This window comes from Neolamprologus multifasciatus, chromosome 7 (assembly GCF_963576455.1).
Source record: "Neolamprologus multifasciatus chromosome 7, fNeoMul1.2, whole genome shotgun sequence".
In the NCBI taxonomy this organism is placed as follows: Eukaryota; Metazoa; Chordata; class Actinopteri; order Cichliformes; family Cichlidae; genus Neolamprologus; species Neolamprologus multifasciatus.
In genome coordinates this window covers 44,950,210-44,964,089 of record NC_140445.1, presented here as the reverse complement: position 1 = coordinate 44,964,089, position 13,880 = coordinate 44,950,210, and the positions used below count along the sequence as shown (strand labels likewise).

Below are 13,880 nucleotides of genomic sequence, written 5' to 3'. Positions count from 1 at the left end.
AACACTTGCTGACCTGACCACACAGTCATGTAACCACAAGATCATCCAAACAGCTTTATAGATGGAACATAAATTTTCACTTTACTGCTTGTCCAGATGCCCTGGCAAATACGACAAGTATGTTTGGTGTCTTGGATTTGCACATGAAGGAAGAATAGGACGTTTTGGGAAATAATGCTTATTTGCTCTTTGCCAGAGGTTTAAGATTTGATCAATACCAATTTACTGTCTGTATGTTCACTGCAAGGCCAGAGTCAGTTCTCAAATTTAGCACAGAGACTACAAACAGAATGAAAAGAGCCTGATGGTGTCCAAAAGTTGAAAACAGTCCTGCAGGGACTTCATGAAGCAACTTAGCCATGAATCAGTCATATTAAACAAATTAGATATAATTAAATATAACATATTCAAAGATGATTTAATAACACTGACTACAGCCGGCCTTTTCTCCTTGTTTCCAGTCTTTGTATGAGGATAATCTAACTGCTGTCCTACATTTACAGACATCTGACTTTCCCTGGACAGCAAACAAGACACTTTCCCAAAATATCAAAGTGATGATTTAAATTATATGAATGAGAGTCATACTTATCAAACTTTACAAGAAAGTGCAACTGTGTCTCTCTCATTCATATCGAAGGAAGGCAATGTCAACATTTATCAGCATTTGTTTTATAAAGTGCCTAGTTAACCCCAACCACCTCTTAGTAGTACTTTAAGCAACATTTGGTTATTCTGGGTTCCATTAAAATGTCGATGTCAACATGGCGGCGCACAGTAGAGCAGCGGCTACTCACGCTCCCGGAGAACGCGTCTATTCTGTTTTATGTCACTTTATCAATGCTGGTCATTATGCCCTTTGCTGCTAAAATATTTATTTACACCTATATGTATACCCACACTCCTTACTCCTTATAGTATTATTTATTGTATTGTCTTATTACTTGTCATTTCTGTTTGTTAAAAAAAAACAAAAAACACTATTTATTCTAACTTTCTGTTTCTTCATTATTTTTGTTTCTTTTCACTCCGGACCGTGTGTACATAATTTTGTTCTACCTCATGTTAACATGTGATGCGAATGACAAATAAAGCTCCTTGGATCCTTGAATGTTACAATTTATTGTAATATACAAATACAGATTTATTTTTCACTTCAAACAACATATCACAAAACTGGTTTCAAAAAGCATCCTGGGATTTTTAGGACTTAAAAGAGGAGATTTTCATTGTCAGAGGCTGTCACAAAGAATATAAAGAGAAGAAACCTGCTGGATTCTTTTCTATCTTGCTCTTTAGGAGGAAAAGGTTTTCTTATGTGGGTATATCTCAATTTTCCTATGTACTTAGCTAAGTATTCGACATTTTAAAGCATGTATGGCCTCCCTCATTAGGGATTAGGGAAGTAGTCTCTGAAGATCAGATATTACCCATGATTCGCTGTCAGCAGTCACATGCAGATGACATGCCAGGTCGCTTAGGCTCTGGCCACTCCTACAGAAACAGAAGAGGGTGTGGAATAATTACTGTGTGTGTGTGAATAACAGGAAGTTTAGATTTTTCAGTAACAAATTGTCATCATCAATTCATCAATTGCTGCTTGTATACAGAGAAAACATAAACTGTTTTATTATTTATCTACAGAGGAAGGCAACTTAAATTAGCTTTTCTGCCTATTTTACGAGAAATATGTCTGATAAATCCTGAGGGTTTGCAATCAAGGAATTGAGAAAATAATATCCCTCTGTGTTCTAAAAATGTCCGAAAGTTTTAACACGACCCATCAATCAGCCCCCTAGCCTTGCCTTTGGATGAGAAATCACTCTGCTGCAAAGAAATTATATAATTTATGCAGACTGTGGAGCATTAAAGAAATATTTCTGTAGTTTTACAACACTGACACCTGTGGTGAGCAGGAAAAAATGCATTAACTGCATTGTTAGGCCGCTTGGAGATTCGGGCCGGAAACACAACATTTGATATTAGCACAAGTGTAATGGTTTTAATGGCACGTACGTTCCAACATTATCATTACTGCTCAGCTGGCAAATATAAGATCAAGTGGGTGTATTCAAAGGGACTGAATGCATTTGCATCAGAATCTGTGGGAGCTGGGGATCACACATGCTCGTCCTGAGGCACCAAAACCTTTAAAGTCTTTAAAGGAGTCCTTTTTTGTTCCAAACAAAACAACGACCAGCCTGTGGTTAAATTCTCCAGAAAAGCTTTAGCTGAAACCTTTTAAATAGCTTTTTAAAATGGTAACCCTACAGCTGAGTTTTTAGACCACCAATATGCCCAAGTAGTGAGGTCCCACTTTGATTTGGCTGCAATGACCTTTGGTGTATGTTGTTCCACTGCTCTCTTTCCCCCTATTTCCTGTTCATTATCACTATCAAATAAAGTCATAAAAGTACTTATAATTGCTGAATGTGCTATAAAATGTATGCTTTATGTCATGACTGCCTGACCTGCTGGCCTGGCAGGAGTCAGCCAGGAGCTCAGTAGAGGGGCTCTTTGCAGACGGCACCTGAAGACTCTGGCTGGTGATGTCATGATACAGCTTGATGAACTGATACAGGTTCATGATCTGCGATGCTTCCACCATGCCATTCTCCTTACTGATCTGTGAGGAAGAAAAGGCAATCATGTGACTTAATGACTGGTAGTGCATGCAGTTTCAGTCTTACACTGTGCCAAAATAGTTGGCTATAACCCACCAATGACAGGCTTCTCAAGCCCAGCAGGGTTTTTTAATCCAAGCTACCAGTTGATAGCTGCTATCAGCAATCTATTACAGGATGTATTTCTCTAGGGGCAGTAGGCTGATGTTAAAATTACCTTTCCCCTTTTACAGGAGTATGGTTTCACTCACATCTGTCCCTCTCTGTCATAAATGTGTGTACAGATGCCTCTGTTGGCATGTGAGGAAGGCTCTTTGGTCTCACCTTGGTACACACAACCCTGACAGCCACCTTCCACAAGGCTGTAGCATCAGATCCTGGCTGCACTTCAAACAGCAGGTCATTCTGCTGTTCAGCAGTACTGACAGAGAAGAATGAGAGAGGGGGGAAGTTATGTTTCTCTCCATAAACCATTCAGCCAAATGACAAAGCAGTGCCGCAATATTCATAACAGAATTTTTACATTTATTTTTCATCATGCTGAATTTCAAAAATGTATTTTCATTACTAATACTTAACAACACTGCTCTGTGCTGTTCACTTCGTGTGTTTATTTCACCTTCAGCTGCACTATCATGCCTTGCAGTTATTACCTCCAGGAGCCTGTAAGCTAAAAAACCTAGCTAGTAAACTAGCAGAAATGTATGTAATGCTAGAAAATAAGGAAGGTTAAATCCCAGATATCATAAAAGCACTGACGTTAGCTCTCAAATTGAAAAGTCTACGTAAAATCAGCCCAAAGGTACACTTTTGAACTAGGTTAAGTTTGTCGGCCTGTTCATTCTGCACAAAACTGTTTTTTATTAAAGAAAAGCCACTTGCTGTTCTCTAAAGCTGTCTTTAACGACCTGTCACTTACATGTCATTAAGTTCAGCCAGTCTTCCCAGGAACTCCTCGTAAGTTAAGTAGCGACTGTCACGAAGCAATTCTAAACATTTCTCCAGCTTCTGACGGAGGTGGTTCATAACTCCCTGACCTGAGATCTGCTGACCCATCCCGGTGTTGTGTTAAAAGCACCAGTAACACTTGCAAACCAACAGAGGAAAAATATTTTTCTAAGTGGAGGATGAAGCTGGCGGTTGGGCTAGCAGTTTCCGGTTGCCTAGGTAACCCTCTAACGTATTTACCTGAGCCATTTGGTAAGCCAGTTATTTGGAGCACTTTAATGGTCACAGGTTAATAATAGCTATATTTGTAACTAGTAAAATCGTATAAAAAGCCAAAAATTTGTGACTTGCAGTGACTTACTGCAAAAACAGATTCATGCTGGTCTTTGAACAGTCATAGTAAAACAGCATAGGAGTGATCACACATGGCACACATAATGAACAAAGGTTACACAAAAGTCAGAGAGTGCCTTGACACAGGAATATCTGAATCATTACACTGTGGTGGTGAAGTGATTAGCACTGTTGCCTCAGAGCAATAAAGTTCCTGGTGCAAATCCTAGCTGTCACAACTGACTCATGAAAAATGCAAAATTCTTGAAAGATGGGTTGTAAAACAGCTAACCGATTATTTACAGAAACAATGTTAGTGGAGGTTACAAATGATCTTCTTATGGCCTCTGACAGTGGACTCATTTCTGTGCTTGTCCTGCTAGACCTCAGTAGAGCATTCGGTACTGTTAGCAATAGTTTATTACAGCAATTGGAACATGCTGTAGGTATTAAAGGTATTGCAATTTGAATTCTCAATAATCCTTGGCTTCACTGTGTCTTTACCTCCGTAAAAGCTATGATGGGGTATTGTTATCACTCTGCTGGGCGGGTGGGCAAGCAGCTTGGACACCTTAGTTTGTGAGTTAGGTGTTCTCAATAACTCAAGAACGAGGCAACGTAGGAGCTTCAAATTGATACCATAGGTGTAACTACAAAAAATCAGATGAGTTAGAATCTCAGTGACTTCGACCTCAAGGTCAAGGTCAAAGGTAAAGTTTTATGAAAATCTTATGAATATGATAACCTAAGAATAAGGTGATGTAGGAGCTTCAAATTGATACCATGGGTGCAACAACTAAAAATATTCGATGAATTTGAATCTCAGTGACCTTGACCTCAAAGTCAGAGAATCTTGTGAATGCAGTAACTTGAGAACAAGGCAAAGTAGTCTGATAGGAGGCTGAGGTGTAGCACTGGCAGTTGCCAGTTTCCTTTACCATTTTTTGTCCCCATCCATCTTCTTCGGGTTATCCAGGGCCAGCTAGCAGGGGCAGCAGCATAAGCAAAGAAGGCCAGACCTCCCTCTCCTCGGCCACCTCCAGCTTATCAGGAGGGATACCAAGGTGTTCCCAGTCCAGCCGAAAGATATAATCTCTCCAGCATGTCCTGGGTGTGCCCCGGGGCCTCCTCCTGGTGGGACATGCCTGGAAAACGTCCAGAAGGCATCCTTATCAGATGCCCGAACCACCTCAACTGGCTCCTTTCGATGTGGAGGAGCAGCGGCTCTACTCTGAGCCCCTCCTGGATGGCTGAACTTCTCACCCTATCTTTAAGGGAGAGGCCAGCCCCCCTTCGTAGGAACCCCATTGCCACCGCTTCTATCCGCAATCTCGTTCTTTCGATCACTACCCACACCTCATGACCACAGGTGAGGGTAGGGACGTAGATCGACCGGTAAATTGAGAGCTTCGCTTTTACATTCAGCTCTCTCTTCACCACAGTGGACCAGTACAATGTCTACATCACTGCAGGTGCAGCACCAATCCATCTGTCGATCTCCCGTTCCCTTCTCCTGTCACTTGTGAACAAGGCCCTGAGATACTTAAACTACTCCACTTGGGGCAGGAACTTGTTCCTGACCCAGAGTGGGTACTCCACCCTATTCCGGCTGAGGACTATGGCCTCCGATTTGAAGGTGCCGATCCTCATTCCCACTGCTTCACACTCGGCTGCAAACCGTTCCGGTGCAAGCTGGAGGCCATCACCTGATGAAGCCAGCAGAACCACATCACCACAGCCTTCCACCACTTGGCTACGCCTAGAAATTCTGTATATAAAAATTATGAACAGAATCAGTCACAAAGGGCAGCTCTGGTAGAGTGCTTCACCCACCGGGAATAAGTTCGAGTTATTGCCGGCTATGCAGACCAAGCTCTTGTAACGATTATATAAGGCTCAAATGGCCCGTAACAATGGGCCAGACACCGCACTCCCAAAGCACCTCCCACAGGACACTCCGAGGGACACGGTCGAATGCCTTCTCCAGGTCCACAAAACACATATAGACTGGTTGGGCAAACTCACATGCACCCTCAAGTATCCTTGAGAGGATAAAGAGCTGGTCCAATGTTGCACGACCAGGACGAAAACAGCATTGTTCCTCCTGTATCCGACTAACGGACGAACTCTCCTTTCCAGCACCCTGGCATAGACTTTCCCAGGGAGCCTGAGGAGTGTGATGCCCCTATAGTTGGAACGCACCCTGCGGTCCGGTAAACATGGGAACCACCATCCTGGTCTTCCAATCCAAAGGTACCTGATCTCCATGCAACATTGCAGAGGCATGTCAACCAAGACAGTCCAACGACATCCAGAGTCTTCAGGAACTCAGGGCGGACCTCATCCACCCGAGGTGCTCTGCCAGGCTCTGGGTGTGGAATTGTTTAACTGCCTCAAGTGAGAGGCCTGACCAGGGGGACAAGGGCCCGGACAACATATCTCCTGGGACACACAAACCACTCCACCACGATAAGGTAGCAATTGAACAGCACATGAACAACTAGGTTTCACTCTTTTTTTATTTTAAAATGAAATGTCCCACACCGCCATTGAGTTTACATGTTCAAACCTGTAAAACAATGCCAATGTTAGCCATGTAAAACTCATAAGATTAAGCATTTATGATTTTTTCCTTTACATCTTAACACCAGTCTGATACAGTAGGTTACATCACTTAGGCTTTTATTGCCAAAGAAAATCTTGTTTCCAAACAGAATAAGCTGTATAAAAATGTAGCTGAGTATGTGTTTATTAAGGATAATACAGTAAGAATGGTTCTGTTATTACACTTCCCTTCATTCACTATAACAAATACAATGTCTGTGCTATGCCAGGACCCCAGAAGGAATACAGGATAATGCTACCATCTTATGGTTGCAACATCACATTACACAGCAGTTTATGTTTTTAGGGCATGTTTAAAAATATGCCCTAAAAACATAAACTTTATAATGTAAATATTAAAAACTTTCTTTGACATTTTTCTGAATGGACCATGCAGTCATGCACCAAGATCAGACACAGTTTGCTAAAGAGCTTGTAAAAGACTTCTCTTACTGCTGCACATCTCTGGGGTGTGTATATTTCAGCTTGAATGAAAGGATTAAAGCGCCAAAATAACATTTATGAAGGCAAATATAATCATCTCCATCAACTATGCACAAACACCCAGAGAAGTGAGGTGTCAAAATGTCATCTGATAGATAAACAAAATGAATAGAACTGAAATATTACTGATATTTCAAAACTATAGACTCATATATGGAATAAATTGCTAAAATAAATGTGAAAAAATGCTAAACTGAGGAATTCACTGAACTTCACACAACAAAGATCTAAATAAGCCATTTCTTTAATAAAACTTTAAATGAAGAATTGGATTTGAGTAAAACAGAAATGAAATCTATAAGGTTCATACATATTCACATTTAATAAAAATATTTCCGGAAGAATCAACTTCGAGTGTCACAGCTATGTCAACTTAAACTGAAAGTGCCACTAGGGATCGGTTAGACCCAAAAAACAAAACACAATTTCAGTGATTTACTTAACTGTTCCCCTACAAGCTGCCCCTCTCTCAGTCATTAAGTTGCTTTTAATTACAGTCACGTCGAAGCACAGAGTGCAGTTTTGGGAGTGCAAACTAAAAGATTTCTACAGAATTCATAATAAAATAGTGTAAATAAAGATGAGAGAAAAATAATTAGAAAAAAAAATCATAAAAGTAAAAAGAGGAGAACAACTTATGTGACAGGCAAGGTGATTTAAAACAGTTAAGACACCACAACGAGCCAAGTCCGGGACTATTCAGTCCTGTGTCCTGAACTGCACCAGAACAGGATTTTAGCACAGATTCACATAACACAGCTCATGGTCCATGTCATGTGGGGTACAAACATGCAGGGATACATTGCACAGACATCCAAACAGCTTTATAGATGGAACATAAATTTTCACTTTACTGCTTGTCCAGATGCCCTGGCAAATACGACAAGTATGTTTGGTGTCTTGGATTTGCACATGAAGGAAGAATAGGACATTTTGGGAAATAATGCTTATTTGCTCTTTGCCAGAGGTTTAAGATTTGATCAATACCAATTTACGGTCTGTATGTTCACTGCAAGGCCAGAGTCAGTTCCCAAATTTAGCACAGAGACTAAAAACAGAATGAAAAGAGCCTGATGGTGTCCAAAAGTTGAAAACAGTCCTGCAGGGACTTCATGAAGCAACTTAGCCATGAATCAGTCGTATTAAACAAATTAGATATAATTAAATATAACATATTCAAAGATGATTTAATAACACTGGCTACAGCCGGCCTTTTCTCCTTGTTTCCAGTCTTTGTATGAGGATAATCTAACTGCTGTCCTACATTTACAGACATCTGACTTTCCCTGGACAGCAAACAAGACACTTTCCCAAAATATCAAAGTGATGATTTAAATTATATGAATGAGAGTCATACTTATCAAACTTTACAAGAAAGTGCAACTGTGTCTCTCTCATTCATATCGAAGGAAGGCAATGTCAACATTTATCAGCAATTGTTTTATAAAGTGCCTAGTTAACCCCAACCACCTCTTAGTAGTACTTTAAGCAACATTTGGTTATTCTGGGTTCCGTTAAAATGTTACAATTTATTGTAATATACAAATACAATTTTTTCACTTCAAACAACATATCACAAAACTCCATAAAGTACATCATCAACAATACTCTGGTTTCAAAAAGCATCCTGGGATTTTTAGGACTTAAAAGAGGAGATTTTCAGAAGCTATCACAAAGAATATAAAGAGAAGACACCTGCTGGACTCTTTTCTGTTTTGCTCTTTAGGGGGGAAAAAAAAGAAACCTCTCAGTGAAAGTGGTGTTTTGTGTTTCAGTATGTAAAGTCTACTGAAGTGGGTATATTTCCCTTTGCTATCTACTTGGCTCAGTATTCTGCATGTTAAGGCCTGTGTGGGTGGCCCGCCTCATCAGCCAGGTTGAGGATGTAGCCGGCTATGTCATCCTCTGTGGGGATATCAGACATTACCCACGATTCGTTGGCAGCAGTCACTTGCAGACGGCAGATTGGGCAATTTCGGCTCTGGCCACTCCTACGGAAACAGAAGAGGGTGTGTAATTTAATGTTTTACAACGCTATAGATGAATTTGAATAATTCAAGCTTATTTGATTATCTCACCATTTATCAATGCATTTCTGACAGAAGCTATGTGCACAGGGCAGGATGAGGTCAGATTTTCCATCCATGCAGATGCAACACTCCTCTTCATCGGTCAGCTGCTTCACTCTGCATGGAAATGCATACAGAAGAGGGGAAAACAATTTCATTATTTTCTTTAGCGCTAGGCACACTTTATTTTCATTTTTTAGAAATGAAAACAAAAAGCATAAGAAGTGTTTTAGAAACACTTTTTTATGCTCAGGATTCGCCTGAGGATAAATATCTCTCGGGTTATAAAAATGTGTAAAAGCCTTAAAATGACCCATCAGTCACTGCTCCCCTCAACTTTATAGAATAAGGAATCGCTCAGCTGTAAAAAACAAAAACAAACAAACAACAACCTTAAAAATATATAATTCATGCAGATGGTGGGGCATTAAAAAAACATTTTCTGTAGTATTGCATCAGTAACACCTGTGCTGAGCAGGGAAACTACATTTTGGGCACTTGGAGGCTAAAGCTGGAAACAGCATTGATATTTGCACAAGTGTAACATTTTTAATAGCGCATATGTTCACAAACATCATTACTGCTCAGATGACAAATAAAAGTCCAATATTCATTATTCTTTCAGGTCTGTTGTAGGAAAACTCTCCTTCAAAATCTGGCAGTGATTACAAGTGAGTGCATTCACTGAACAAAGACCTCTGCTGCATGTTGTACCACTGCTCTCTTTTCCCATAATCCCTGTCCACCTTCACTATTAAAAAACATCATGAAAATCTAATTGTTGTGTGTGCACTTTATATCATAGCTGTCCATTTCCTGGTAACTGACCTGCCCATCCACATGCTGGCCTGGCAGGAATCAGTGGAGGGAAGCTCGGTTGAGGGGCCCTTAGTGGCACCCTCTGCAGACAACACTTCGGCTGCCTGGCTGGTGATGTCACGATAGAGTTGGATGAACTGATACAAGTTCATGATCCGCGATGCTTCAACCATGCCGTTCTCCTTATTGATCTGGAAGGAAGCAAAAGCAATCACAAGAGCACTCACAGAGCAACTCCCACCAAAGGGCAAAGGTTATACTAAAACTGTGATGTTTTCATGACAACGTGCTGATGTAAGTAGTTCTCATAGATCATTTGTGCTGATGTGAGCATTGTTAATATGGAAATCTAGTGTAGCATATTAATCTTGTTGTTCGCTGTGATTATAATGTATTCAAAAATAATGTTTTAAAGAGTTCAAAGAAAGGAAGTGCTTATGCTACTCAATGATTATTATACTGCTTTAGAATCTGGAAATGAACCAATGGAAAGTTTTTCCTAATTCATGTGATCCTAAACTTTGACCTTGAAACATTACATACTATAATTGTGCATTTTATTATTTTAACCATATGATTGGAGCAGAATTGGCTGACATCTTTTAGCTTCTACAACCTTTTTATGATGTCATGTTATGACTCAAGTTGTTATTAGAATCTACCATCACACAAAATTTGAAAATGATATCTTGGAAACTGCGGACAGTTGACATCTAACAGACAGACACAAACAAATGGAACCAACTACATACACAACTTTTTGTTTCTTCATATTAATTATGAAGAAACAAAAACTTTCTAATTTTGTTTGGCCTGGTCAGTGGCAGTGTTACATTACGTTTAAAGTTAAAAACTGATGTGGAACAATGAGTTAAACTGTCAGAGATCTATTACCCTCACCTACCCTGTAATATTATTATGATCCCCAGAAAGGGCTTGATTTTTGTGAAATAGTAAACATCATTCTGATGGGAGTCCATTTCCAAATAAATTGGTTTTAACACGGTTTCCACATATAAACACAATTTACAGGAGTATGGTTTCACTCACATCTGTCCCTCTCTGTCATAAATATGTGGGCAGATGCCTCTGTTGGCATGTGGGGAAGGCTCTTTGGTCTCACCTTGGTACACACAACCCTGACAGCCACTTTCCACAAGGCTGTAGCATCAGATCCTGGCTGCACCTCAAACAGCAGGTGCTTCTGCTGTCCAGCAGCTAGTTTGGCCGTACTGAGAGAGACGCAGGAGAGAGGGGAAAAGGTTATGTTTATCTCCATAAACCATTCCAACCATCCTCCATAAAGCACACAGATTTGATTCATGATGAATGTTAAAAAAAACTATTTTCATTGCGCCTACTTTCATTGCGCCTTCTTTTTCAGGTGTTTTCAATGATTATTTTCATCAATAACACTGCACTGTGTTGTTTATTTTGTTGTCACATTAATCTTTTTTTCCAGAATTGCTGTAACAAAACCTTTCTCTACTCCACCTTCTGTTGCATTATCATGCCTTGCAGCTATTACCTCTAGGAGTTTGTAAGCTAAAGGTAAACTGGCAGAACTGTGTCTAATACTGGGGGAATAAGGAAGGACAAATCCCATATGTCATAAAAGTACTGATGCCAGCGCTCAATTTGAAGAGTCTATGTAAAACTAGCCCAAAGGAACACTTTGTGAAATAGGTCAAGTTTCTCCACCTATCCATTCTGCACAAAAACTGTTTGTCTTAAAGAAAAGCTATTTGTTGTACGGGAAAGCTAATAATCTTTAACAGACTTACACGTCATTAAGTTCAGCCACTCTTGCTAGAAACTCCTCGTAGCTTAGGTAGCCGCTGTCACGAACCAATCCGGCATGTTTCACCAGCTTCTCAGGCAGATGGTTCATCACCGCCTGACCTGAGATCTGCTGACCCATCCCGGCAGCAGTAGAACTCACACAAGAGCAGAGGCAAAAGGCAGCACCTCATTCAGTTCTTCCAAACCTGGTGGGAAATGATTGCCTTAAATTATTAGTGCCTTAGATTAATATTTTAGTTAAAGAAAGACATACAAAATATAGTGAAAACATACAAAAATGAAGTGTGCATTCATCTATATTAAAATATGCTGTGGCACAGATGATCGTAAGCATTAGAAAATATGGCAAGTACATGAAGCATACCAAGACCCAGAATTTAACAAACCAAAATTTCAAAAAGGAGCAAAAGGCATAGGACCAAGATAAATAAGTGTACCTTTCTTTCTGGGATTAATTAAAGGTCACCCTCTCACATTCAGCTGGTTCAGAATGCAACAGCTCGGCTTCTTAGTGGACAGTGTCACATCACCAAAGTCTTTGCTTTTCTCTACTGGCTCTCTGTACATTTTAGAGCTGACTTTTAAAGCATGTTTGGGTCTTTGCTTCCTAACGGAGATATTGGCCCCAAATGAGCCGGTTTGCAGCCTTAGCTTCACAGCTGGGCTTTCTTGGCCATCCCACATTTTTGGCTTAAATCTATGCATCTAGTCGTTCTAAGAAACACGTTTATCAAATTGCTTTCACATGATATTGTTTGTTTTTTGCGTTTTTCCTTTCATCATCACTTATGGTTTCACAATGGTTTATGTATTGTTTTTAACTGAATTGTCTTGTGTACTTTACTGTTATAGTTGTTCGCCCCGGCCTTTGATTTTTTATTTTTGCATTTGCTCGTCTAAAAAGTTACTATTACACTAGTAATCCCTTTCAAATTTAGTTGGAACACGACTAGATAATTAAAAACACTTAGATGACTATCAGGTAATAACAAACTCATCCTCTCCCACCAACTACCTCGAGACTTTCTGTGGCTGCATGCATACATAGAACATATCGATGTGTCAAACCTCACGTAGACCTGACAATAATCTATAAGTCATAAAAAAAATAAACAGCCAAATGCTCGCAGGGGCAGCAGCTCTGCTGTATTAGCTAAATTAGCATCAACATCCAGCGACGCTAACAACGTCGGCGGTTATTTTAGACTTCAACGTAAGAACCGCATAGCAGCAGCGCTCCTTCTTCGAAAGTACTTATAGTACTTATAGCTGCAGAGTTTTAGACCTCTCCAGACAGTAAACCTCAGTTTAAACTTCACAACTGTAGTAACAGCGTAATATTACTGAGGAGCACTCTGCTAACAACTAGCTGCATTACTTTGCTTGAAACTTAACCAATACCAGAAGAAGCGAAACGTAGAAAATAAATGAATAAAAATGGGATAAATATGATCCTCTGCTGCAACTGTGACACGTAGGTGCTTCTTACCAAACAGTGCAGAGTCCACGTAGGAGGTACCATCCAAATTTCACCACTAGCCTCGCTTTTAGCTTCTGTTTGTCTTGGTACCACAACACTGGCGCGGCTTCATGACGTTGGAGTGTGACGACTTTACGTCAGTCGTTTGCGTTGGTAATAATAATAAGATTATTGATAAACAAACAAAAAAATAATTAATTAAACAAATAAATATTAGGCCTACACAACATTTACCCGCTTCTGAAACTTGTTTTGAAAAGATTCAAAATAAATAATAAGTTTTGTCTATAAATTAATTCGTTCCCTATCATTTTTTGTATACGTTCAAGAATGATCTGGATTTTTAAAAAACTTTACTGAATGTCTGCTGTAGTATTTATAAGTCAAAATAACAATAAATAAATGAATAAATAAATAAAGTAACATAAATATAATTAATAATTTAAAAAAAAACTAAACAAAAAACAGGAACCAAGCCAACTTTCCTACATTTCCTTAGAGATTAAACAATATAGGACCATCTTATCGTGAAGTAAACCCCCCCCCCCCCCCCCCAAAAAAAAATAAAAAAATAAAATCCATTAAGATCTTTGTGTGAATGAATGCTATATGTACCAGAAATTCTGACATTATTAATTATTATTAATATCCGTTTTGTTTTGGGGTGTTTTTTTGTTTTTGTTTTTGTTTTAAATT

The 13,880-nt window shown here is 39.5% G+C and overlaps 2 protein-coding genes across 2 annotated transcripts; both read right to left on the bottom strand.

Annotated features, from left to right (window-relative positions):
- Nucleotides 1-1,103: 1,103 nt before the first annotated feature.
- On the bottom strand, nt 1,104-3,804 carry LOC146515056 (RING finger protein 141-like). Its single transcript, XM_085168395.1, has 4 exons — nt 3,544-3,804; nt 2,949-3,045; nt 2,472-2,626; nt 1,104-1,494 (listed from the first exon to the last, which is right to left on the bottom strand). Exons 1-4 carry the CDS (start codon nt 3,678-3,680, stop codon nt 1,398-1,400), a joined length of 486 nt encoding a protein of 161 aa, XP_085024521.1. The 5' UTR covers nt 3,681-3,804; the 3' UTR covers nt 1,104-1,397.
- A 2,602-nt stretch (nt 3,805-6,406) lies between these two features.
- On the bottom strand, nt 6,407-13,317 carry LOC146515055 (RING finger protein 141). The gene is made up of 6 exons (XM_085168394.1): nt 13,194-13,317; nt 11,686-11,889; nt 11,025-11,133; nt 9,911-10,092; nt 9,092-9,199; nt 6,407-9,004 (listed from the first exon to the last, which is right to left on the bottom strand). Exons 2-6 carry the CDS (start codon nt 11,820-11,822, stop codon nt 8,854-8,856), a joined length of 687 nt encoding a protein of 228 aa, XP_085024520.1. The 5' UTR covers nt 11,823-11,889; nt 13,194-13,317; the 3' UTR covers nt 6,407-8,853.
- Between the last annotated feature and the right edge of the window lie 563 nt (nt 13,318-13,880).

Coding starts and splice junctions, on each gene's coding strand:
- LOC146515055 (XM_085168394.1), bottom strand. CDS start 11,822: ATGGGTCAGCAGATCTCAGGTCAGGCGGTGATGAACCATCTGCCTGAG. Junction 11,134..11,685: donor GTGGCTGAACTTAATGACGT/GTAAGTCTGTTA, acceptor CGTCTCTCTCAG/TACGGCCAAACTAGCTGCTG. Junction 10,093..11,024: donor TCAGGGTTGTGTGTACCAAG/GTGAGACCAAAG, acceptor GCTTCCTTCCAG/ATCAATAAGGAGAACGGCAT.
- LOC146515056 (XM_085168395.1), bottom strand. CDS start 3,680: ATGGGTCAGCAGATCTCAGGTCAGGGAGTTATGAACCACCTCCGTCAG. Junction 2,627..2,948: donor TCAGGGTTGTGTGTACCAAG/GTGAGACCAAAG, acceptor TCTTCCTCACAG/ATCAGTAAGGAGAATGGCAT. Junction 1,495..2,471: donor GACTCCTGCCAGGCCAGCAG/GTCAGGCAGTCA, acceptor CTGTTTCTGTAG/GAGTGGCCAGAGCCTAAGCG.